The sequence below is a fragment of the Lepidochelys kempii genome, chromosome 5 (assembly GCF_965140265.1).
Source record: "Lepidochelys kempii isolate rLepKem1 chromosome 5, rLepKem1.hap2, whole genome shotgun sequence".
NCBI classification, from domain to species: Eukaryota; Metazoa; Chordata; order Testudines; family Cheloniidae; genus Lepidochelys; species Lepidochelys kempii.
The window spans coordinates 99513590-99538355 of record NC_133260.1 but is presented as its reverse complement, the minus strand read 5'-3'; the positions used below and the strand labels follow the sequence as shown (position 1 = coordinate 99538355).

General features: G+C 39.4%; 1 protein-coding gene across 5 annotated transcripts in view; it reads right to left on the bottom strand.

Annotated features, from left to right (window-relative positions):
• TRPM3 (transient receptor potential cation channel subfamily M member 3) overlaps positions 1-24766 on the bottom strand; it is a 636037-nt gene that overhangs the window by 142576 nt on the left and 468695 nt on the right. For all 5 annotated transcript variants that reach the window (XM_073345156.1, XM_073345160.1, XM_073345157.1 and 2 more), the window contains exon 7: positions 2849-3023. In XM_073345156.1, coding sequence (XP_073201257.1) covers positions 2849-3023 — 175 coding nt within the window. The remainder of the gene's footprint in view (positions 1-2848; positions 3024-24766) is intronic.

The following is a 24766-nucleotide window of genomic DNA, read 5'->3' as shown; positions in this document are numbered from 1 at the left end:
AAAGTATTGCATATGGCTAAACAAAGTGTTCTGATTGATTCTAGCTAAACAAAGTGTTTCATTCAAACCATATTCCAGCATAGATCAAGGGTCCGGTTTTCCATTCCATTTTATTCTCCACCCCATTTGACTTCAGGATAAGGCAACGAGACCCAGATTCTCAAAGATATTTAGGTGCCTAACTCCCATGGTGCACATCCATATATAGTTCCAGCATGAAGTAAACCTTCACCCAAGTTTAGGATGAAACATACATTAATCTTTTGTCTGCATGATTCCTAAAGGACATTAAGCCTAATACCATTCCCACCTAAATTTGTCAGATATAGGGTTGCCAGTTCTGGTTGGATATATTCCTGGAGGTTTCATCACATGACAATCTTTAATTAGCTTAATCTTTAATTCCTGGATACTCCAGGACACTCCTGGAGGATTGGCAACCCTAGTAGACATGAAATAGGCATCAGTAGCAAGCAGGAGCCTGAGCTTTATGTATATATTCCCCCAGGAAAGATGATGATCATAAGATGTATTGGATCCATCTAGACAAGGCACCTGAAACAATTAAAATGCTTAACTTTAATTGCCTTTAGCAATCTGCATTTTAATTATTCCTATAATACCCTGGAAAATAATTCTCAAAGAACAGCTCCTTTCTTTGCTCTGGCTGACCCAATGGAGACAGATGAGAGGCTTTGGCTTACTTCTGCCTCACATGACAATCTCTTTTGAACCATGCCCAAATGTCAGACAGGATAATATACTCTACAGTAAATCATGTCACAGTCTTTCAACTGTGCACCATGCGAGGCTGCAATAAACACTCTAATTTAAGGTTTCACATGCCAGTAATACATTTTAACGTTTTTAAAGATCTCTTTCTATAAGTCTATAATATATAACTAAACTCTTGTTCTATGTAAAGTAAATAAGGTTTTTAAAATGTTTAAGAAGCTTCATTTAAAAAATTAAATTAAAATGCAGAGCCCCCCCACCGGACCAGTGGCCAGGACCCAGGCAATGTGAGTGCCACTGAAAATCGGCTTGCATGCCGCCTTCAGCAAGCGTGCCATAGGTTGCCTGCCCCTGGAGTAGATGGTCTGATTGGTCTTTTCCATCTGTAATTTCTAGAACTTTGCTAACACATGTTTCTGTGATCAATAGCTTTTAAATGTGGCACAGGGAATTTCACCAGCCTTTAAAAAAGGGCATCATAATCATTAATAATAATGACTTAGGTGGGATTTTCAAAAGTCCTCTGCACTGGACTGAATTTGCTTCCATTGAGCTCCAGTGGAAGTTTTAACATGGCTTTGAGGGAACAGAGATAGGCCAACTCTGAATGCTTTTGAAAATACCTGCCTGATCTACTTTCTCTAGCACCTGTATTCTTAGGGTGCGCCTCATTATGAAACACAACCAAAAGAAAAATTAAACAAATAATTCTAGCCAATTTAAAATCTTGCATATCCATATTATTTTGAACATACAGTAGAATTATCACAATTTGAAGATTAACCCCCCCTCAAAATAAAACAAAACAGAACTGATCACTGAATATTGTTGCTTTAAACTGGTGCAGAAGGGACACTTTTTGGTACTAGGACATGACCACATCAAATTAAGTCTGAATTTAAATGACCGTGATAGAAATTGTTCAACATTTGTAATGAAAATAGACTAATAAAAATGTCACTCATTCTTTGATCCTTCATTCCCCATTAGAACATTTTTAAACGTAAAAAAAAAAGTTCCTGATAATTATATTTACTATTAAAGCACATTTTACATGTGTTTAAAGTCTACAGTGTGTATTATTTATACATATTCTCTCATTTTATAAATCTGTTACTGATGTGCATTTTTCACACATACATATACACACACACCAGCCCAAGAAGAACCCCGGATCTGAACCACCTTAAAACAGTATAAAGGAACTGTAGAGGAAAACCATGAATTAGCCCTTTAAGTTTTACAATGAGAGGGTGTTTTTATTGCTAGGCATTAAGTCCTCAGACTTAATTTTGCCAATATGATTTCATACAGATTAGTCACCATTAGAGGAAAAGAACACATTAAAAATGTATGCACTTAATCATTAGACACACTTGGGATTAATAAAAGCACACGTAGATCCCAATTCAGCCAAAAATATGTTTACAATATCTACACCATGATCTAAATACTGTTCTTGCCTCGCCTCAAGTTAGCGCAAGAAAAGGTGGAAGACATGCTAAAACCATTGCAAAAGCAGCAGTGCATGAATACAGGTGGACAGATGGAATTCCTTTACAGAGTACAGAAAGAAGCAGATACACTTGGCCAATGTGAACAATTATGATTATTTAAAGGGCAGGGCTGTGCCAAAAGCTAGAGTTAGTAGACAGCATACCACCATTTATAGTATGCATAAGACAGCTCTGATTGCAGTGAGCATATATTTCATGGTGCCCACTGAGCCAGTCCCTTGTTTGACATCCTGACCTGCAATGGTAAGATGTTGCTGATGCCAGACTTTCATTATAGTGTGTATGCCTATATACAGCTGCTCATGTTATATAACTAGGATTTATCCCAGTGGTAGACCTGCCAATACAATTAATTCTTCAGGGTTTCTACCATCTTGCATCAGTTTTCCCCATCTAGGAGCCAGACAGCTTTTGCACTGAATATCTCAATATCTTTAAGCAGTACTCTAATCAGTGCTAGAAAGTGTGACTTGAGGAAGTATTCGGTACTGTTATGTTGCTAATAGTTTCCCAGCCTCCATATTAGCACCAAAAAAAATTGCCATGCACATTAAGAATTATTTTGTTTCATGAATGTTTCCTAGCAAATGACTCACCCTCCTTCTTCTGAATATTTGTGACCAAATGCAAGGATGTCAGACGCCCTGCCGCTGCCATCACATACCACAACAGGAACAGGCGGAGTGTCTCGTAGGTACTCCAAGACAATAGAGATAACATTGGGCCCTCCTTCCACAATAAGTGCCACCACTGGAACCCCTTGCCCAATTCCTGGAGTAAAAGAAAGAAAAGGGGAAAAAAAGAAAAGAAAAAACCCCCAAAACCAAAAACAAACAAAACCGCAAAGCCAGCAAACCAAATAAAAACAACAACAAAAGAAAGAAAAAAACAAGCTGAAATTACTGCATACTAACTATATATTGGTCTCTTACAAGAAATGGTGTTAAGAGATTCATAGGTTCATTAGATTTTAAGGCCAGGAGGGACCACTGTGATCATCTACTCTGACGGGCTGTATAATATGTGCCATAGGATTTCCCTGAGTTAATTCCAGTTTGAACTAGAACAGATGTTTTCGAAAATCATCTAATCTTTGATTAAATATTCCCACTGATGGAGAATCTACCACAAGTTGTTCCAATGGTTAATGACTCTCACTGTTAAAAAAAAAAAAAAAGAAGAAAAAAAAGAAGGTACCTTATTTCTAGTCAGAATTTTTCTAGTTTCAACTTCCAGCTTAAAGGATCTTCTGATACCTTTGTCTGCTAGACTGATGAACCCTCTTTTATCAAATTCCTGTTTCCCATGTAGGTACTTACAGACTATGATCAAGTCACCCCACAACCTTCTCTTTGCTAAACTAAACAGATTGAGCAACTTGAGTCTCTCACTGCCAAGCATGCTTTCCGATCCTTTAATCATTCTCCTGTCTCTTCTTTGAGCCCCCTGCCATTTTTCAATGTCCTTCTTGAAGTGTGGACACCATACCTGGAAACAATACTCCAGTAGCAGTCAACCAAATACAGAAGTAATATGACCTCATTCTCAACATTTGTAATGCAATTAGATAGGATTCCTCTGCAAAAGAGGCAACATTTATAATCAGTCAGGAGACTGATGTGGTTTGACCAGACTCACCTGAGTGAAAAAATAGTTGTGTGTGTTATATCATTAACAAAGGGTTCTTTATTTGTACAACTTGTACTGCTTGTGCCTTCTTAACCAGTGGAGGCTGGTGATATCTGAAATGGGGTATATAATAGAGGGTTGAAAATTTCCTGTCAAAACTGCTTTTTGATGAAAAACCAGGGAGATTTTTTTTTTGAAAAGTGTTCTCTTTCTGTGGAAAATTTGGATTTTTAATCAAAAAACCAAATGCCCACAAACTGAAATATTTCGATCGGGAAATACTTCCACAGAGCACCAGGAGAGTTGTAGTTCAGTTGACTCATGACCCCTTTTTCTTCGACTGGCCAGGCTCCCTTGCCAGATTACCTTTCCTATGATGCACCAAGGCCAGGGACTCCCATGATGGCCAGGGAACCCCATGATGCATCACGTCCCACCTCCTAGAGTAGAGACCATGGTGAATCATGGGAGAAGTAGTCTGACCACGGAGCCCAGCCACTTTACATGCATAAATGCAGACTAAAACTTTATCTGACTTTACCTTTATCTATTTCAGCAAACACAAATGCTGTCCTACCATCCCTGAGGACATCTTCAGTGTACTTAACTAAAGCCATAATCCACTGTCAATCCATGCGCCTTATTATTACTAACATTTATCATTTAAAGGAGATGTCATGCTTATTATGCTTTATAACTATTTAAGTAGATATAATATAGTTATAAATAAAAACTTGCTTGAAATTATTATTACTGTTTTATTTATATTACAGCAGCACCCAAAACACAGTAGGTGCTGTGCCTGCCATACAGGAAGACCCAGTCCCTCCCTTGAAACACTTAGAGTCTAAAATGACAAACAGGCCAAATGATGAAGCATGGGTGAAAAGGTATAATATACAAGCAAAGTGATTAACAGTATGATTAGCACACAGCTAAATAGCTCCACATCTGCTTTGTACGTTATAAACTATCCCCAATTGCTTCTCTACCATAATCATTATTAGTTGGTTAATTTCTTGTAAGTAAGGCTATAGAGGCAAGTCAACAGAATGATATTTGAATGTCAGAGGATGATTAAGAACCTTGAATAAAAAAAAGACAAGTATGATGGACTAAATTATGCCTAGTGTACATCCATTCACGAATGAATATATTTTTGACAGCCTTTCACATGGTTGGAAAAATACAATTATTTTTATCATGCATAATATTAAACCACTTAAAAGTAAATTTAAAAATTAAGAATAAAACACATTTTTAATATAAACTGCTAAAAGAAGAAATTTTTTCTTGCTGAGGAATTGGTGGAACCTTGATACATTTAATAGTATACATCTGACATCAGAAGACGGGCTAACTAAGCATTCCTAATTCTTTATTGCTACTAGATGACAACAGACATATTATTTACAAGTGATTTCTAATTCAAGAAAATTGTTCATGTACTACAGCAATTGACTGCCAACAAAACAGCACCAATAAGAAGGCACACTGCACAGTATATTTCCCACTGAACAGCATCCCCACTTAATCACTGGACATCTTCACAGGTGCTATTAGAGAACCTTGTTAAAATTCTCTCACCAAATTAAAAGGAAGGTTGTTAATGCTACTGTTTTTGGATTCAACTTCTAGACTTCCAATTAATAGAGCAATGTCAAGCTTTCTGAAAGTCGAAAGGATCAGTGTTCTCTTCTGCTTATTTACATCATTTTCTTCTTATAGTACAGTATATGGGTTAATGTTTTATGTATTCCTTCCTCTACAATTACTTCCTCAAGAAATTAATTCCTTGATTCTTGAGCAAGAATCCACCTCAGCTGCCTTTTCCTCATTCCTTTTTGCTCTAGATGTGAATGACAAGGCAGATATAAAAAAATCATGATCAACGTGTAAATAATTTATTGGAATCTTGCACCAACATTCTTTTTCTGGAGCATAGACCTCTCCAGCTGGAAAATGACCTTCCAGTCATGGAGAAAAGGTACAGTAGATATCTAAAGACCTCTTACTTACTAATGTTGAGTAGTACCTTAAAGGATGGATAATTCCAGAGAAATCAGAGTTACTACAACTATGAACACTGCAAAGGAACAACATTTGTGGTAATTATTATTTGTGGTAATTATGTACACTGCAAAGGAACATTTCATGTGGCTCAGGACAGTTGCATATAAATGGAAACATATCATTCTGAACAGCAGAGTATGCATGAGGAGAATATTTAACTGATCTCTTTCACTGAATGGGGTCAATATGATGCATTTTAAGGAGTGCATAATGTGAACTAGGAGACATTTCTTATAGTGGCTGTGTAACAATACTCAAACATATACCAGCCTTTTGAATCAAATGCTTATTGTATCATAGAATCATAGAATTTCAGGGTTGGAAGGGACCTCAGGAGGTCATCTAGTCCAAGCCCCTGCTCAAAGCGGGACCAATCCCCAATTTTTGCCCCAGATCCCTAAATGGCCCCCTCAAGGATTGAACTCACAACCCTGGGTTTAGCAGGCCAATGCTCAAACCACTGAGCTATTCATTCCTCCTGTATCCAATTAGAATGCAGTAACATTGGAACAACACTGCTTTCACTCTGAGGTTGGATTCCACAGGAGGAAAACGTATTTTCTCAAATGTGAAAGAAAGCAAAAGTTCACAATTTGGTTAGGAGGAACACTAGACAATAAAGCCTTCAAACAGATTTGTGCATCTTCCTTCACCCTGCAGGAAGGATTGATCAGTTTTGGTGGGTTATTCTGGATATCCATCAATCTGCTAATTTTAACCTTTTGAATTATGATGATTATTATTTACAGTTGAGCAAATAATTTTCAACAAATAGTTTATCTGAAGAACTTAATCTCTTTTTGGCTCATGAGTTTGTTATTCAAAAGTATTCAGCAAATGTGTATTTCTTTAAATCTCTATTGACTGATGTACAACAGTTTTCTGCAAGTGTCCAAGCTGGGTTTCACTGTGATTAGTCAGATGGCATGGTTTACTTTCCCCTGATTGTGAAAACACCTCCAGCAAGAATATACGATTAAACAACTTTAGGTTAAAAAACCCAACATTCCTAATTAAAGTAGTAATCTAGGTGATATTATTGTTTCCTTTCCTTTGGCATTTAAAGAGATGAGACTCATACATTTTAGACTTTCCTGTTTAACTTTAATTCTGTCCTATACCAAATATGAATGAATGAGAGATTAAAACCTAACTTTCACAATTGACCCTGCAGGTTCCTTTGTGCAACATCCTGCATCTAGGAAAAGATTTAAACACAAACCTGTTTTTTGTGGGCTTTATTATGGATGTTTTATAAATTCTGCTTTTGCTTTATCAAAGAGAGGAATTACTTTTCTTGGTAGGTTTCTTCATTCTCCATAAACTGCAAATAGTTTGAAAAGTGACACAGACTTCTTGAGTTTGGGGAGCAATACATTTGGCACTTGCTGCAGGGATAAAATAATGTAATCCTTTGGGGGAAGAATCTCATTTTAAAACCAATTTATTCTAAAAAACTCCAATTGACATTTCTTCGGATCCAATAGCATAGCAATCTTTGGAAAGGATTACTGAGCTGAGTTAGATTTCTGAGCTCCATTTCTCTGAAACCTAGCTCTATGGGTTTCTCATTATTATTAATAATTATCTGCATTAGAGTACCACCCATAATGTGGTAGGGACTTTCCACATATACAGAAAGTCTATTCCTGCCCTGAACATTTTACAGTCTAAGAAATTCAGTAGACAAGACTGTATTATCAGTGGAAAGCAGTGCATTCTCATTTCCTCCATGATGCCCTCTACAGCACTTTAGTTATTTGTTTTACTGTATTCCATTTCACTTGTTCATTAACATAATAATTTAGCTGCCCTTATGAAGGAGATTTTCCTTTCAAGTACAGGTTGACAAGCCACAGGCTGATTTCATTAGATTATATAATCCAAGGAAACCTTGGATTCATTTTAGCCTTTAACTATTTGGGAATTGCTAACAAATAGAGAGACTATAGTGAAAAATGTCATAGTGTAGGAGAGAGTTTGTTTAGGAACAATAATTTCCTAAAGAGATCAATGCACCATTTCATAACCACCTTGTATACCAGAGATTGCTAGCTATCCTTTACATGGCTGTCATTCTTTCCTTATGAACAATGCATTTCAAGGTCAAGATTCCAAGACCCAGGCAAATTGGGAAATATCAGAACATGATCTTGACAAGTTGTGTTAACTAATAGAACGATTTAAATATGACTTTGCAGGGACACATTGTGTTCAGCTTTGTGTCAGATGGTCGTGGGTTTATTGAAAAGACATGTTGAACATTGAACTATTTAACACAATCCTCAAGCTGCAAACAAGCCCTTTGTGGGTGGGCACCCTATTACTTGATCCTCCAATACTGGCACAGAGCTTTTAGAGGAAACACTAGAGATCATGATGTAAAGAGAGCCTTTCACTTCCAAAGATCAGTATTTTTTTGTTTGTTTTGGTGTTCGTGAATTATTTTGGCTGCAGTAAACCAGGTATTTTTCCTTCAGTTATCTCCTGTGTCATGAATATCCTGTCTTCCCTTGGTTTCAGATAGAGTTGGTAAATGCATTTTGAATTTTCAGCAAAATATTTTTTTTAAACTCATTTTGGTGCTTTGCAGCCACCTCAGAGCTGGTTGAAACTTTCTGGATGATTCAAAATTTCAACAAAATATATTTTTTCACCATTTTCCAACAAGCACTCTTTTCAACAAATTCTTCTCTTCTTGTGTGCCTCTGAATTCTTAAAGACTCTTCTTTGAAGAAAGAGATGTCATAGTTACTTTCTCATCTAGCAGTATCTGCAGAGAACTGGTTAAATTCATGGAGGTTAAATCCATTAATGGCTATTAGCCGGGATGGGTAAGGAATGGTGTCCCTAGCTTGTGTTTGTCAGAGGGTGGAGATGGATGGCAGGAGAGAGATCACTAGATCATTACCTGTTAAGTTCACTCCCTCTGGGGCATCTGGCATTGGCCACTGTCGGTAGACAGGATACTGGGCTGGATTGACCTTTGGTCTTACCCAGCATGGCCATTCTTATGTTCTTATGTTCATAGCCTAAATAGTCAATATTCTGAACAATCATTGAGTTCATCACAATGGGGATTACTGGCAGGTCTAATTATGCTTCCAATTCAGTAAAAAAACTAATAGAATGTTAGGAACCATTAGGAAAGGGATTGGTAATGAGATAGAAAGTATTATAACGCAACTATATACATGTAAATCCATTCTACACCCACACCTTGAATACTGCATGCAGTTCTGATTGTCCCATCTTAAAAATTGATACATTAGAATCTGAGAAAGTACAGAGAAGGGCAACAAAAATAATTAGGGGAATGGAACAGCTTCCATATGAAGAGAGAGATTAAAAAGACTCAGACTGCTAAGCTTGGTAAAAAGATGACTGAAGGGAGATATGATAGATGTCTGTAAAATCATGAATGGTGTGGAGAAAGTGTTATTTACCCCGTCACATAACACAAGAACCAGGGGTCCCCCAATGAAATTAATAGGCAGCAGATTTAGAACAAACATAATGAAGTACTTCTTCTCACAACATCTAGTCAAACTGCAGAACTCATTACCAGGGGATATTGTGAAACCCAAAACTAAAACTGGAATAAAAAAAGAATTAGTTCATGGAGAGGTCTATCAACGGCTATTAGCCAAGATGATCAGGGACGCAACCTAGGGTTGCCAACTTTCTGACTGCAAAAAACTTAATACCCCTGCCCTGCCCCTTCCCTGAGGTCCACCTCTGCCCCACTCCTTCTCTGAGGCCCCGCCCCTACTCACTCCATCCCCCTCCCTCTGTTGCTCACTGTCCCCCACCCTCGCTCACTTGCTCATTTTCACTGGGCTGGGGGTTGGGCTGCTGGAGGGGGTAAGGGCTCTGGCTGGGGGTGTGAGCTTTGGGGTAGGGTCAGGGATGAGGGGTTTGGGGTGCAGGAGGGGACTCTGGGCTGGGGCCAAGGGGTTCAGAGTACGGAAGGAGGCTCAGGGTTGGGACAGGGGGTTGGGGTGTAGGAGGGGGTGTGGGCTGGGGGGGGAGTTTGGGTGCGGGAGGGGGCTTATGGCTGGGGCAAAGGGTTGGGGTGCAGGAGCGGGTGAGGGGCGCAGGCTCTGGGCAGTGCTTACCTCATGCAGTTCCCAGAAGTGGCCGGCTTGTCCTGCTAGCTCCTAGCCGCAGGGGTGGCCAGGGGTCTCCATGTACTGGCCACATTTGCGCCAAGGAGCCAGAGGGACATGCCGCTGCTTCTGGGAGCCATGAGGAGCCAGCTGCTGCAGCCAACTGGACTTTTAGAGGCCTGGTTAACACTGAAAACTGGACATCTGGCAATCCTAATGCAACCCCATGCTCTGGGTGTCTCTAAACCTCTGACTGCTAGAACCAGGGACTGCATGACAGGAGGTGGCTCACTCAATAATTGCCGTTCTTTTCACTACCTCTGAAGCATCTGGCATTGGTCATTGTCAGATGACAGGATACTGGGCCAGATGGACCATTGGTCTGATCTGAAATGGCCATTCTTATCTTCTTATATTCAGACAACAAAAGGCAGGAGAAAGGAGGTGGTATCTAATATTTAATGAAAAAAGGGGTAAATAGTGAGGTGGCAAAATTTGCAGACAATACAAAACTACTCAAGATAGTTAAGTCCCAGGCAGACTGAAGAACTACAAAAGGATCGCTCAAAACTGGGTGACTGGGCAACAAAATGGCAGATGAAATTCCTTGTTGATAAATGCAAGTAATGCATATTGGAAAACATAATTCCAACTACACGTATAAAATGAGGAGCTCTAAATTAGCTGTTACTACTCAAGAAAGAGATCTTTGAGTCATTGTGGACAGTTCTCTGAAAACATCCACTCAATGTGCAGCAGCAGTCAAAAAAGTGAACAGAATGTTGGGAATCATTAAGAAAGAGATAGAGAATAAGACAGAAAATATATTTCCTCTATATAAATCCATGGCATGACCACATCTTGAATACTGCATGCAGATGTGGTCGCCCCATCTCAAAAAAAGATATATTGGAATTGGGAAAAGTTCAGAAGAGGGCAACAAAAATGATTGGCGGTATGGAATGGCTTCCATATACAGAAAATATCATATTGCCTCTATATAAATCCATGGTACGACTACATCTTGAATACTGCATGCAGATGTGGTAGCCCCATCTAAAAAAAAAAAGTTATATTGGAATTGGAAAAAGTTCAGAAAAGAGCAACAAAAATGACTGGAGGTATGAAACGGCTTCCATATAAGGAGAGACTAATAAGACTGGGATTTTTCTGCTTGGAAAAGAGACGACTAAGGGGGGATACAATGGAGGTCTATAAAATCATGACTGGTGTGGAGAAAGTAAATAAGGAAGTCTTATTTACTCCTTCTCATAACACAAGATCTAGGGCTCACCAAATGAAATTAATAGGCAGCAGGTTTAAAACAAACAAAAGGAAGTATTTTTCACACAAGGCAGTCAACCTGTGGAACTCCTTGCCAGAGGATGTTGTGAAAGACAAGACTATAACAGGATTAAAAAAACAACAACCAGATACATTCATGGAGGATAGGTCCATCAATGGCTATTCGCCAGGTTGGGCAGGGATGGTGTCCCTCGCCTCTGTCAGAAGCTGGGAATGGGTGACAGGGGATGGATCTCTTGATGATTACCTGTTCTGTTCATTCCCTCTGGGGCACCTGTCATTGGCCACTGTTGGAAGACAGGATACTGGGCTAGATAGACCTTTGGTCTGACCCAGTATGGCTGTTATGTTCTTAAAGTCCCAAAATAAGTTTCCTTAATATTATTGAAAAATCCTGGTGAGTTACATTTCACTATTAGATGGAACAACCTTAAATATTCTCTGTAAAAGTAGCATAGGAAGGTAGGAAATTCTGGAATAAATGAGTTCATTAAACAAAGAACCTCATTGTATAAAACTTTATGTAAAAGGAAAATATTTCAGTTAAACCAATCTTTGATTTTAAGAAAACTCACTCTACAAATGTACTTTAAAGGATATTAAGGGTACCTTTTCAGTCGGGACTCTCTACCCAGTCTCTCCCTGTGTATGCACAAAATGGTGCACACACATACTTTTGCCTGCACTGTCCAGGTACGAACAGTTGTATGCACACTAACATTTAAATTAACCCTTTAACAGTCTAACACTTGGGACCATGTAAGTAAGTAGTAGCATTTCTACCTGCAAAATCCATTGACCCTAATGATTTTTACAAGTAGAAAAGCTAATATGCTCCCAGGTTTTAGACTTTTTAAAGAGCATGCACAAGTGGAGCCTGAGGCCTCTAAATCTGGCACTAAATATCTAATCCACTTGCTTTACGAATTTTTGAATAGGCTTTCTTTGCTTTCATTATGCAACATTAAAGGTACCTACATGTACCATCACCACCGGCTCCTCCCCAGCACTACACATAAGTCTATCTAGATGTCTCGAGAGATCCGCAGCCATTGCACCAGGCAGGCATGTGACCATGAGGATCTTCCGGTCATTGCATACCCAGCTATCTATGTTTCTAATGCTCAAATCACCAATCACTGATACCTGTTTCTTCCTAATAACTGGAGTTCCCTCCCACGGAGAGGTATCCTCAGTGCGAGAAGATACCACATCATCATCTGGAATGAGGGTCCAACTATGGGATTGTTTCTCTCTGCTCCAGTTGGATGTTCTCCTTCCCTGAAACTTTCATCCTTTTTAACAGCACAGAGGCTGTCAGTCCAGGGGTGGGACTGTTCTACTGTGCCCTGAAAGTCTCATCTCTGTATCTCTGTGTCTCCCTTAGCTCCTCCAGCTCAGCCACCCGGTCTCCAAAGCCCATACACAGTCTTTGAGGGCCAGGAGCTCCTTGCATCAAATGCACACATATGCCACCTGCCCAAAGGGCAGGTAACCATACATACTGCATTGGGTGCAATAAACTGAGTAGCCCCCACTCTGTTGCAGGACTTCTGCCTGCATTCTCTTTTTACTCCTGCAGCTCGTTCCTTGTTGTTGTTTTGTTTTTATCAGGGGGTGTTTTTTGGTTTAACGTTAAAGAAGTTTAAGGAATGTTAAGTGTATGTAGCCCCACCCCCCACTCTTCCCCTGTAAATTCCCTTGCAAAACTCCTGTTAGCTGCTCCTGTTCACTGGAAAAACAACAGGGAATCCGGTGGCACCTTAAAGACTAACAGAGTTATTTGGGCACAAGCTTTCATGGGTAAAAAACCCACTTCTTCAGATGCATCACCTATTCACTAGATTGCTGATTTCACTTAAATGTCTATCTGTTAATCTATGCAGAAGTTGCCTTTGCACACACTGTTCCAGAACTTTGATACCCATAGCTCAGGGAGAATGTACTCTCCTGTGCCACCAGAGAGTCATTTCAGACCAATCTTAGTACTGCTGCTTCCTGCCTTCTTAACATACCCAAATTCTCAGGTATGCAGCAAGTACCTATATTGCTCTGTAGAGCAAGCTAATTGCAATGTTGTCTGCAGCTTAGTCTGCAGTTAACAGGTTTGTATAGTCCCCAGGCAATAAGCAGAGACGGACAACAAGCAGAACTGAGTTTGTTTTTAACATATACTATTTTTTTCTTATAAAACAGAATACTACCCTCTGAAAATGGCAGTTCTACATAACTACATGAGTCATCAATAAACCACTGTTATAAATGTTTACTGAGGCTCAGAAGGGGAAATGACATAAATACAGCAATATAACATAGTAAATTTGATGCTAGATTAGGTGACGTTTAGGAGGAGAAATTTATTTTAATCTCTCCCTCCATAAATAAACAAATTGGGTTCATGCAGTTGTAGTAACTGCATTACAAATGCATCTTTGGATATCCACATTTGATTTGGCGGACTGTGGAGAGTAAGTATTAGGTTTTTAGGTTGGTTGTTTTAGGTTAATTTTTTGTAAGTCTGTAATGTATTTAAAAGTACCCAGATTATAAGGCGGGTACATATTTTCTTTAAAAGTGAAATAAATAAATATAATATCATAAAAATGTGCATGGCAGTTGCAATTTGCATGTGCAAATGCCAGAATGACTTCTTTTAAAAACATATCTGGGTCTTTATCTTAGCGGTGATTTCATATGTGTTAGAATAACAAATCTATTTCTGCATTCATATAGCCATTATGTTTGTCAGTCAAAGCATTTATCCAATACAGAAGGTTAGAATTCAGGACCTTTTGCTCCAGTGGCCCCTTCCCATTTGCACTAAAGGAGAATCCCCCTTAGCTGTCATTAGGAAAGATCAATCAAGGTTCATCAAAAAATTCACCCATTTTTCAAAGCTTTTACAAGTATGGACTGGCTTTTGATCAAACCTGGTCTGAGCTCAAACATAACTTGGTCACACTAGGATTTTGGGATTTTTCTAGCCTGAAACTCAAGGTAGAACTTTGGGGCTATGGGACCCATGGGAACCCAAACTGAAATGTTTGGTAAAAGGCGAAAGATTTATACGATCTGAATGCTCTAGTTAATCCCTGTGAATTGTAACAGCAGATATTTGTACAGCTCTAGTTAGCAGATGTAATAATGTTTTCCCAGTGTAGGCCAACCACTAGGCCTGAATTACTTTATTAGTGGGGATTGGATGCAACCACTGTAAAAGCACTGGAGCTAGTGTAACCCACACACCTTCTGGGTGTGGTGTCCTGTCCCATCTAGTGGAGCTGAGACCACAGAGAGAGAGAATAATGAGTCTGCTCTACAGCCTTAGCTAACAGCATATGGCTTTTAGCTCATGCTGTAGTGGCTCATGCACTAAGCTCCAGAGATCCCTGGTTCACCCGCTGACAACCAGGGTCTGTCAGTGTTACACTAGTACAATATTCAGCAGCATGCTTCAATAGGCTGACACAAACAGACTGCATAAATGTGTTTTGTGACTTTTGAAACCACTGCTTTTGTTCTGGGCATTTGTGCTCTTTAATTTTGTGCAGTACTCATATACCACAGTGAGAGGTACTTTAACAGAAACAATAAACAGGTAAAAATGTTCTTGTGTGCCTTGGGGCAGCATTTATATCATATGAAACAAAAGTCCACACCTAACATGAAATCAAAAAGCCTGAGACAGGAATTTTCACTTTCTGAACTCCTTTGCCCTGCAGCAACACATTATGAACTCCTTTCCCTCTTTCTCTAGAGAGAGACTATGGCAAAAAGATATTCTCACAGTACCCTTAAACAGAGCAACAGATTTAGACAGAAACCAGTCCACAGAAAAAGCAAATGCATCCACACTCATCCTGTTGGGCCACAGTGCTGTTTGATCCACTTACCACCAGATATTCCTGTACCACCTCAAAGAGGCTGCAAGGAGAAAACCCTGAAATGGCTTAGGTCCTTCATTAAATCTAAAAGGTTATTATAGGAAACCATTTTTCCATCTTTGGAGCCCTCTAGAAACCCCCAAGTCTCAATCCTCTGCCTGATACTATGCAATGGCTATATGAAGCTGTTTTGGACCACATGGGTCGTGGTGCCAGAAGCATACAGATAACACACACCTTTATGTCAACGTTAAACAGCATTTCCCAAGCTTTCTCAATGCTCAATTCAGATTATGACCTAGACGCAGAGCAACTGCCTAGAGCTGAACCCAGGAAAGTCAGTGGTAACGCTGGTGGGAAGAAGGAACCAAGTTGTTGAACAAATCCCTCCATAACAGCTTCCATAATGAGGGCATTTGCCCTTCAGATTGTCAAGTTGGTCTGTAACCTTAAATTCCTTTAGGACACTTCACGGCTACTTGAAGTCCAAATACCTATGGCAACAAAGGAAGTCCACTTTCATCTACAAATAGTAGGGAGATTGTATTCCCTCCTATGAGACACAGATCTGGCCACAATGATCAACCGTCCGTGACTTCCAGGCTTGAATACTACAGCTCATTATGTCTTTCAAGAATGAAGTCTCACATCCTGAAAAAACACATAAAACATAGTCAATCTGCTTAGTAACAAAGGTCACTGTGAGTGCTCCAGCCCAGTGCTCTGCTTTCTGCACTGGCTGTCCAATGAATACAGAGCCCAGTTTCAAGATCTCCCTCAATATTTAAAGCCCTCCATGGGATAGGCTCTAGTAGCCTGAGAGATTGCCTCTCCTTCTGCTACCATCACCTTCCACCAGAACAATTAAATTATTGACCAAAAGGGGAAGATTTGTGAGCTCAGGAGACAGAACTTTGACAGGAGCTTGACAAAGACTACACCTTTCATTAACATAAGAATGTTCACTCCCACTTCAGAGCAAAATTCAAGTTAGTTTTCCCTCAATAGTTTAGATTCATAGATTCATAGATATTTAGGTCAGAAGGGACCATTATGATCATCTAGTCTGACCTCCTGCACAATGCAGGCCACAGAATTTCACCCACCACTCCTAAAAAAGACCTCACACCTATATCTGTGCTACTGAAGTCCTCAAATTGTAGTTTGAAGACCTCAAGGAGCAGAGAATCCTCCAGCAAGTGACCCGTGCCCCATGCTACAGAGGAAGGCGAAAAACCTCCAGGGCCTTCCAATCTGCCCTGGAGGAAAATTCCTTCCCGACCCCAAATATGGCGATCAGCTAAACCCTGAGCATATGGGCAAGATTCATCAGCCAGATACTACAGAAAATTCTTTCCCGGGTAACTTGGATCTTACCCCATCTAAAAACCCATCACAGGCCGTTGGGCCTATTTACCATGAATATTTAATTACCAAAACCATGTTATCCCATCATACCATCTCCTCCATAAACTTATCGAGTTTAATCTTAAAGCAAGATAGATCTTTTGCCCCCACTACTTCCCTCGGAAGGCTATTCCAAAACTTCACTCCTCTGATGGTTAGAAACCTTCGTCTAATTTCTAATCTAAATTTCCTAGTGGCCAGTTTATATCCATTTGTTCTTGTGTCCACATTGGTACTGAGTTTAAATAATTCCTCTCCCTCTCTGGTATTTATCCCTCTGATATATTTATAGAGAGTAATCATATCTCCCCTCAACCTTCTTTTAGTTAGGCTAAACAAGCCAAGCTCCCTGAGTCTCCTTTCATAAGACAAGTTTTCCATTCCTCGGATCATCCTAGTAGCCCTTCTCTGTACCTGTTCCAGTTTGAATTCATCCTTCTTAAACATGGGAGACCAGAACTGCACACAGTATTCCAGGTGAGGTCTCACCAGTGCCTTATATAACGGTACTAAAACCTCCTTCTAACACCGAACCCCGTCACAGAATGTAGCCCACTAATTAGGTTACTTTGAGCAAACCTGAAATTTCAAAGCAACAGAGTTGAAATTACTTAGTTCCTCCTGTTTCATAACCAAATTATGCACAACTACACATTTTGTACACTCTGTCAAAACTATAAATCAGGCTGTCTCTGCTCAAAGTTGAACCCACGTTCTGATGAAGGCTTCTCTAGGTAGTTATGGTAGACAATGCCTGCCCTCTTTTGACTGGCATACACTATGATCTTTACCTGTATTCACTAAGTGAATACACCTTTCCAAATCCATTTTCTCTACCCTCTCTCATATGTCATCAGCTCCCACTGCCGGATTCACAAACCATGGTGAATTCTCTGATGACCATGGCTCGAGCTTCCAGGCTGTAATGAAACCTGAAACCAGGCAATTTCAGATGGTTCTGAGTTTTGTTGGGAACATTTCAGACAGCTCCAATTTACAGTTGGTCCATCTGTTAAAAATAAATCTGTGTGTACCTCTAACTACACACATATGGAAATGCATCAAGAGCTGCACAGAATGTGAAAGGAAAATCTGACGTAAATGAGCATTCCAATGCATTTGATGATGGTACAATGGTCAAAAAAGATGCCAGTGATGACAGTTGAACGTCCCTTTGCCTTCCCAGCCCCCTTCATATATTCTCAGGCATAGGATGACAAAGGGAAGTCCACGGGTCACATGAATAGATACTGTAGACATGTTACATTGTCGGAATTCCCTTCTCCACACAACCAGAACCACCCCAGCCTTGCTGTTTAGTTCCGTCAGTCTGCCTGTTGAGGAATAATCTACCCTACTACATACAGAATAAATTATTAAACAAGAAAGACTGATGCCCTTGCTTAACACTCTAACACAGTCCTTGTTACTTAGCTCATTGATAGTATGAAGTAAAGATACAGATCAAAACTTTGGAGCTGAACACCTTCAAACTGTGAATTGGAGCTGAATGTTGTGTCTGACCCCTATCTTATAAGGCAACAAAATAAAAGCTGGATCAGAACAACCCTATTCTCAGGAAAAGTTCAGATTTGGATTGTATTTTGTTGCCATCTCTAGCCTGAAGAGATGCTTATGCCTGTGTTACAAAAGCAACAATATCTGAAAACAGCCAAGTTTTAAAAGGAGCCACCATGGTGCAGTAGCAATACCACAAGACTGGAACTCAAGAGACCTGGGGGTTCCATTCATTCTGACAATGATTTGTCACGTGAACTTGGACAAGTCATTTAATCTCTCTGTTTCATTTTCACCCTCTGTAAAAATGGGGGCAATGATGCCTAGCAACTCCACAGTGCAACACTTGGCTAGGAACCTGTCCTATCTTTTACATTGAACACCAAGCTGGGAGAACATCGAGCGTACTCGCTGGGGCCCTACTTCCTTTACAGGATCTGGTCTGCTGGCTCAGGAGTGTGACCCAGCCTCCTTTGCACATATACTGAAATTGGTGCAACAATTAAGTGCACTGCAGACCATGTTCTCCAAAGTCTCCTGAGTTGGCCTGCCTGCTTGGGGAAAATGGCTAAAGGACCTACCACACACAATTAGACTTCTTCCATTCTACTGCTCTATTCTGGTTTTGAAAACAGAAACATTTTGTCCAATTCCACAAAGCACATTTAGGTTTGTGAAAGTTGCTATACAAATGTATTAACTAAAACATTTTAACTGATTTTAGGAAAACCCACACAGAATATAGCATGCTTTGATTTTATTTCCACTACCTTAATGCAAATGTTTCAAATACATCTTCCAGTGTATTAACTGGCTTCTTTGGTTCTTTATTTTTATTGTATTTCACAGACTTCTAGAGAAATAAAAAAACTTTAAACAGAGCTCAACTTTTTGGTTTTTTAAAAAAAATCTATTTTCCCAGCAGATATAAAATGCTCCATCAGCTTTTCCTGAAGAGAAACAGAATAGCTACTCTTACTGAAAGAAAAGAACTTTAATAAAAGAAAACTGCATGTGTGGCTTTCTTTGTTTGTTTTATCTATTATGACCAGATTAGGGCCCAGGCTTTATACTTATTTATATATCCTTCATCTCTTTTGAAGGTGAAGCCCCCCCACTCCAAAGTTACACTTTATACTGAAAAGGGAAATGAAGTAAATGTAAGCAAAGATTTTTAAATCTATTTCCAAAGCTAATGGAGAGTCTTTAGGGCCACAAATCAGGTTTACAAATGTCTTACAAGCCCCTTTTTCTGCACTTATCGCAACCATGAGGGTCAATTATCCCTCTGATAAAGCACACTGAATGCAAAACTAAATAAAAAATGTTCCCTGGGAATTAAGTCCAAACATTTGGTGATAGAACAGAGCACAAAATTGGCAGAGTTGGTGCTTTCATGCAGCGCTGGAGTATTTGTTATATTTACTTGCCTTTTCCAATTATAAAAACCCAATTACTTGGTATTGAAAATGCTCATTTCCCTTTTGTTGAGCACAACCTGTGGAATTGGATAGCAAACTGCATCTCAAAATGCCTGAATGATTTGATCTTTAACACACACTATCTGGCTGTAGCTGCCATGTATGCTCTGCTCATGTGGAGTTTTTTCTTGCTTCCAAATAAGACACTACACTCACAGGAAACAAAAGATAGGATGAAGTGACTATTCAGTTCTCATAGGTACGGATACAAAATGAAGACATGCTCCATAAATCTGTACGCCCTTTCTGCTTCTAAGGGTTCCTTTTAGATTTTAAAAATATTAACTGTAAAAAGAAATATAGCTGGTAAGAATGGTATTTATATGGGCTTGTCACCATACTTGCCATATTGAGTTTCTTACCAGAAGCAAATATATGTGAACATGTTCAAAGCATGGACAATAATTGTCTGCTTGCTGGAATACTTGTGTATGTGAGGATATTCTATAATTAAACATACATTTTTCTGTGCTATGTTTCCAGGTTCTGAAACCCAGGGGAGGGTATCAGTTAATAAGAATATTAACTAGAGCTGGTGACAAAGTATTTAAGCACATCCATTCAAATAAAAACTGAAATTTTGCTCCTACTGTAGTCACAACACCTTTTATTCATTTCCCATAAATATCTGTAGGACAGATTTTCTGGAGTTCTGCCCCATATTTACACTGTCTGAGGATCAGGCCCTTGTACAAGTGAATTTTCCCCTTTCCTTCCCACAAGAACATTCAAGGACAGGAAAAGTACTGTATACAATTTTGAGGTGATCGACAGCCATCTTGAAAACTCTTGATGGGTTTGAGAGCCACCCAACTAGGGAGCAATAGCAATACCTCATGACTTAAGTAACCAATAAGATCACAACAATAGTGATTACAAATAATAAATATGCCAAGAAAGATATGAGGTGGAAAAAGAGCTAGGAATATCTGGCACGAGACTTTGTAAATATTGGGTAACATTTATTTAAAATATGGAGTATTACTGAAGCGTTCTTTTACTTAGCCAGAGAACTTCTTTCTGTAACAACATGTGTACACTAAAGAGTGACAACCAATTGGGATGATTTTTTCCCCAACAAAGCTTGAACAGTCTATGGACAACACCTACCAGTTGCATTGTGTTAGACTTGTAGTAATCGCAAACCAATAGAAAACTTATTATTTGTGACGATAGCAAATGTGAATAATTTAGTGCCTGACATTTTTAATGCACTGTGGGTGACAACTTTTTTTTTAGGTCTACAACCACTACTTAGTAATTTTCAGGCATGACTGATAAATGCAGCTAGATTTCCAATGCCATTTTGAAACTTGAGGTAGTAATGCACCATCAGTAATATCTGACACACCAGTATTTAATAGAAATGCTTCATTAATGTCTGGGAATGTTATAATTGGATAATTTGCAATAGGCTGTTTTAAGTAATTAGATGCTTCACTGCACTCCACTGTCTGTTCATTTGAGTCAGATGATGGACTGAGCTCTCCTTCCATGCTGTCCCTTAATATTTTCCCAGCACAGGAACAAAGGCCTGGCTGTGCTCTTACTTCTGCAGGATCATGTAATTTTTACCAATCTCTACTCTGATGCTTGTTAACAAAATCACATGGCGGGGGGGGGGGGGAAGGAAAAGAGAATTAACCCATCTGTTTCAACTGATTTGTTTTTTTAAACTGGCACCTTTGAAACTTACTTCTCTCCACCATTCAGACATGATCCATGTTCTCTCATGCAACACAAACTATTCTGGATAGCATCATTAAAATGTCACACAACATTCCGCAGCCAAATACATATAAACAAGCCAACTATTCACAGCAGATTATAACATATCACAGAGGTACAGTAGCTTCTACACGAGTTGAAAGACAAAGATGAGGAGAGGTAAAATGCTCAAGTGTTGGGGAGAATAACTAAGCATGGGAAAAGCAGAATGGGCTCAGTTACTGAGATTTTATTGTCTTAAGCAAAGAGGAAGTTGAATCATATACCAGGGAAGATGTGGATCTTGATGTATAATAAGAAGTTAATATCTGGCACTTCTTTGTCTTCTATCCAAATACCTCAAAGTATTTTGTAAACATTGACATATTAAGCCTCAAAACACTCCTTTGGATTAGTATTATTATTCAAATTTTACATATAGGGAAATTAAAGAATGGAGAGGTTAAGTGACTTGCCAATGGCCACACATGAAGTCTGACAGAACCAGGAACGGAACCTACGTCAAGACACAGCGAGACAATTTCCAAAGGTGAAGGTCTGTTTGCTATAAGGCTGTATCGTCTACAGGAAAATGTGAAAGAAGAGTGGGTCTGGTATTTGGAGAGGGATGGGCTGGAGAGAGAAAAAGTGAGGGAGAGACAAGGAAAGAAAATCCACAAAGGATATTGAAGACTAGAGGGAAGATTTTGTAATGGATTCTGAAATGGTTAAGAAATTATTAAAATTTTGGAAGATGGAGCTGATGTGACCCTCCATATGAACAAAAGGAAGCACTGAAAGTTTAGATTTAGATGGATTTTAAAAATGGAATTACAGTAGCCAAGAGGAGACGGAGGCATGCATGAGAATTTCAGAAGAGTAGTAATCAAGATAGCTTCCACACTGTAGTGATATATATTTCAGGTACCAGTGCCTGTGTAATTCCAACCTGTTGAATAGTGGAGTTAGCCATATTTCTCAGCATATTTTAAGCACCTAAATCCTTATTTTCACACCTGAGTCACTGGCTTGATTTTCAAAGGAGTGGAACTCAAGCATTTCTATTTAGCTTGCCATAATTTAACTGCAGCGGTACCATGTTATCTCTTGGCAATAACCCCCACGCTATAGGTTATCCTAATGTTCAGAGTCAAAACTTGCAGTATTTTGATTTAGTCAGATAATATCTGTGATGCATATACTGTAATGGGAGATATTTCAGCATTAAGTGCATTTTTAGAAGCACTGAACCAGAAATCAGTTAAGTAGTAGTGGTGAGGGATAACAACACTGAATCAGAAATTTTCTGACTTGCCTGTGTTAGTTCTGGCTGTTAAGGAACCTAAATGCCTGCTCTATTATAGAAATAGTCTACTCATAGCATCACAGCTCGAAGATACGTTAACTCGAAGATAACTAGTTATAGGTCCATGAAGCCTTTTACCCTTTGAGTAGGGAAACTTTGGTCTCTAAACATTTCTCATGGAAGCTATTAATATAATTTTACAATCCATTTATAAAATGTTCTTAAAATATAATGGAAAAATACTGTTTCTATTCTGCATTTAAATTGGGTATAAGTCATCTCTTCTATTTTGTGACAAATTGTCTTTGTAATGCTGTATGAATAGGTTATAAGTTTAGCAGGGGGCTCAGAGAGACCTACTCAATCTGAGGAGAGAATTCTGCACAGAGGCCGCCATGCAGTGGTCAAACTCAGTCTTAACCCTTTTCCTCTGGTTAAGGAGTGGAGTGATCACCAACCTATATACAATCAAGGATGAGGTCAAGGAAACCATGAATATACACAATATCCTCCCAACTCTGCACAGAGATGGAAGTGGGGTCGGTCTTCTCCAACTGACTGGAAGCTGGGGAGATGCAGTACCTCAGCATGTCCCAAGAGAGAGAGTTCCTAGATGGAAGCTTAAAAAATGGATGTGTCTGTGAGAAGATGGGACCCCGCAGGAATGAAAATAACCTATTCCCAGTAACTGGGGAATGCATGGACAAAGGGAAGGAAGACAGCTCCCCTCCTCACCTTCTGTCCAACCGATCCCGCCAACTTTTCCCCCAAAACAATAAAGGCACAGTTCTATTCCCTTTGTCTCCTTCCTGAAAGAGCTCCACAGCTCTCAGGTATGGAGTGGTGATCAGTAGCCTCCACTTTGATTGACTCCAGTGACAACTGTCCTCAGGGATCTGCTCAGTGCAGAACCAGGTAACTTGGCTATGTTTAAATTATTTTTTCACCATGGGGGGGGGGAAGGGGAGGGAGGAGGGGGAAGATTTGCTCTAAGCACATTTTCAGGCTCATATATTGATCTCTGACTCCATGCATAATTCACTTTGACATAGCTAGTATATGATCCTGAGTGCTGGGCCATAAGCTGCAGAACAACTGACACCAACTTTGGATAACTTTCCCCATGTCTGAAAATATTATTCTAATTTTTAAACCATTAATGGAGCCAAATACTGAAATCCAGAATTGAGGCAATGAGAGAGGTAAGAAGTGGGGTGAGGGAAAGGTTGGGATGGTGGACAAGGCTTTCTAAATCTCAGGAACAGTACTAATTACTGATTTCCAAAGAAAATATTCCTTGAGGATATTTCCTTAATTGTGCTTCATACATTTATGCAGAACCTAAACGAAGCACAGTGCTTTACATTCAATTCAGGCATATTAGCCACTGATGAGTGATCAAGAATAATGTTACTTTAATGAGAGAACTAGTTTATATTTTCAGAATTATCTGGCACCCTTAGAGGCCTTCTCTATTCTTACATTTGAATAAGATGACTCATTTCTACTCCCCTTTGACTTGGCTAATATATTTGTTTATGATCTAGTTTTCAGCTAATTTCAGAGGTCATGCCACCTAAAAGCCTTTGTTTGGATGGGGTCTACAATACTGAGCCTCTAAAATACTGTTCAATACATTGAAAAATGACCTAGAATCAAGGTAAAAATGATTTTAAAAAAAGCAGAATGTAGATCTCGTATGGGATGGGAAAGATCAAGAGTTTTTATAACACGTTTTGAATAAAACGACAATCCTGCTGTCTGTGGATGAGACGGCTTGCCAACTGTTCATTAGTTCCTGAATCTGTGCTGTTGCCTCGCCCTTTGCTCTTTGGATTTGAGATTAGGTCAAAAACATGCCTTTTTCTGACTTTTCTGTCTCTGAGGATTGGAGCTTGATACTGTCAAGGAGCATTTTCCACTTCAGGCTGCTGATTATTTAAAACTGTAAATATGGGCATACGTGCACAATTGCGCACACACTGGTTCAGATTTAAGTCCCTTCATAGCAGTGCCACTATGGATTCTGGGGCAAGCAGCAAGGATGTCCACTATTCTGCTTTTTCCACTAGAAGTATAAGGGAAAGGCATCAGA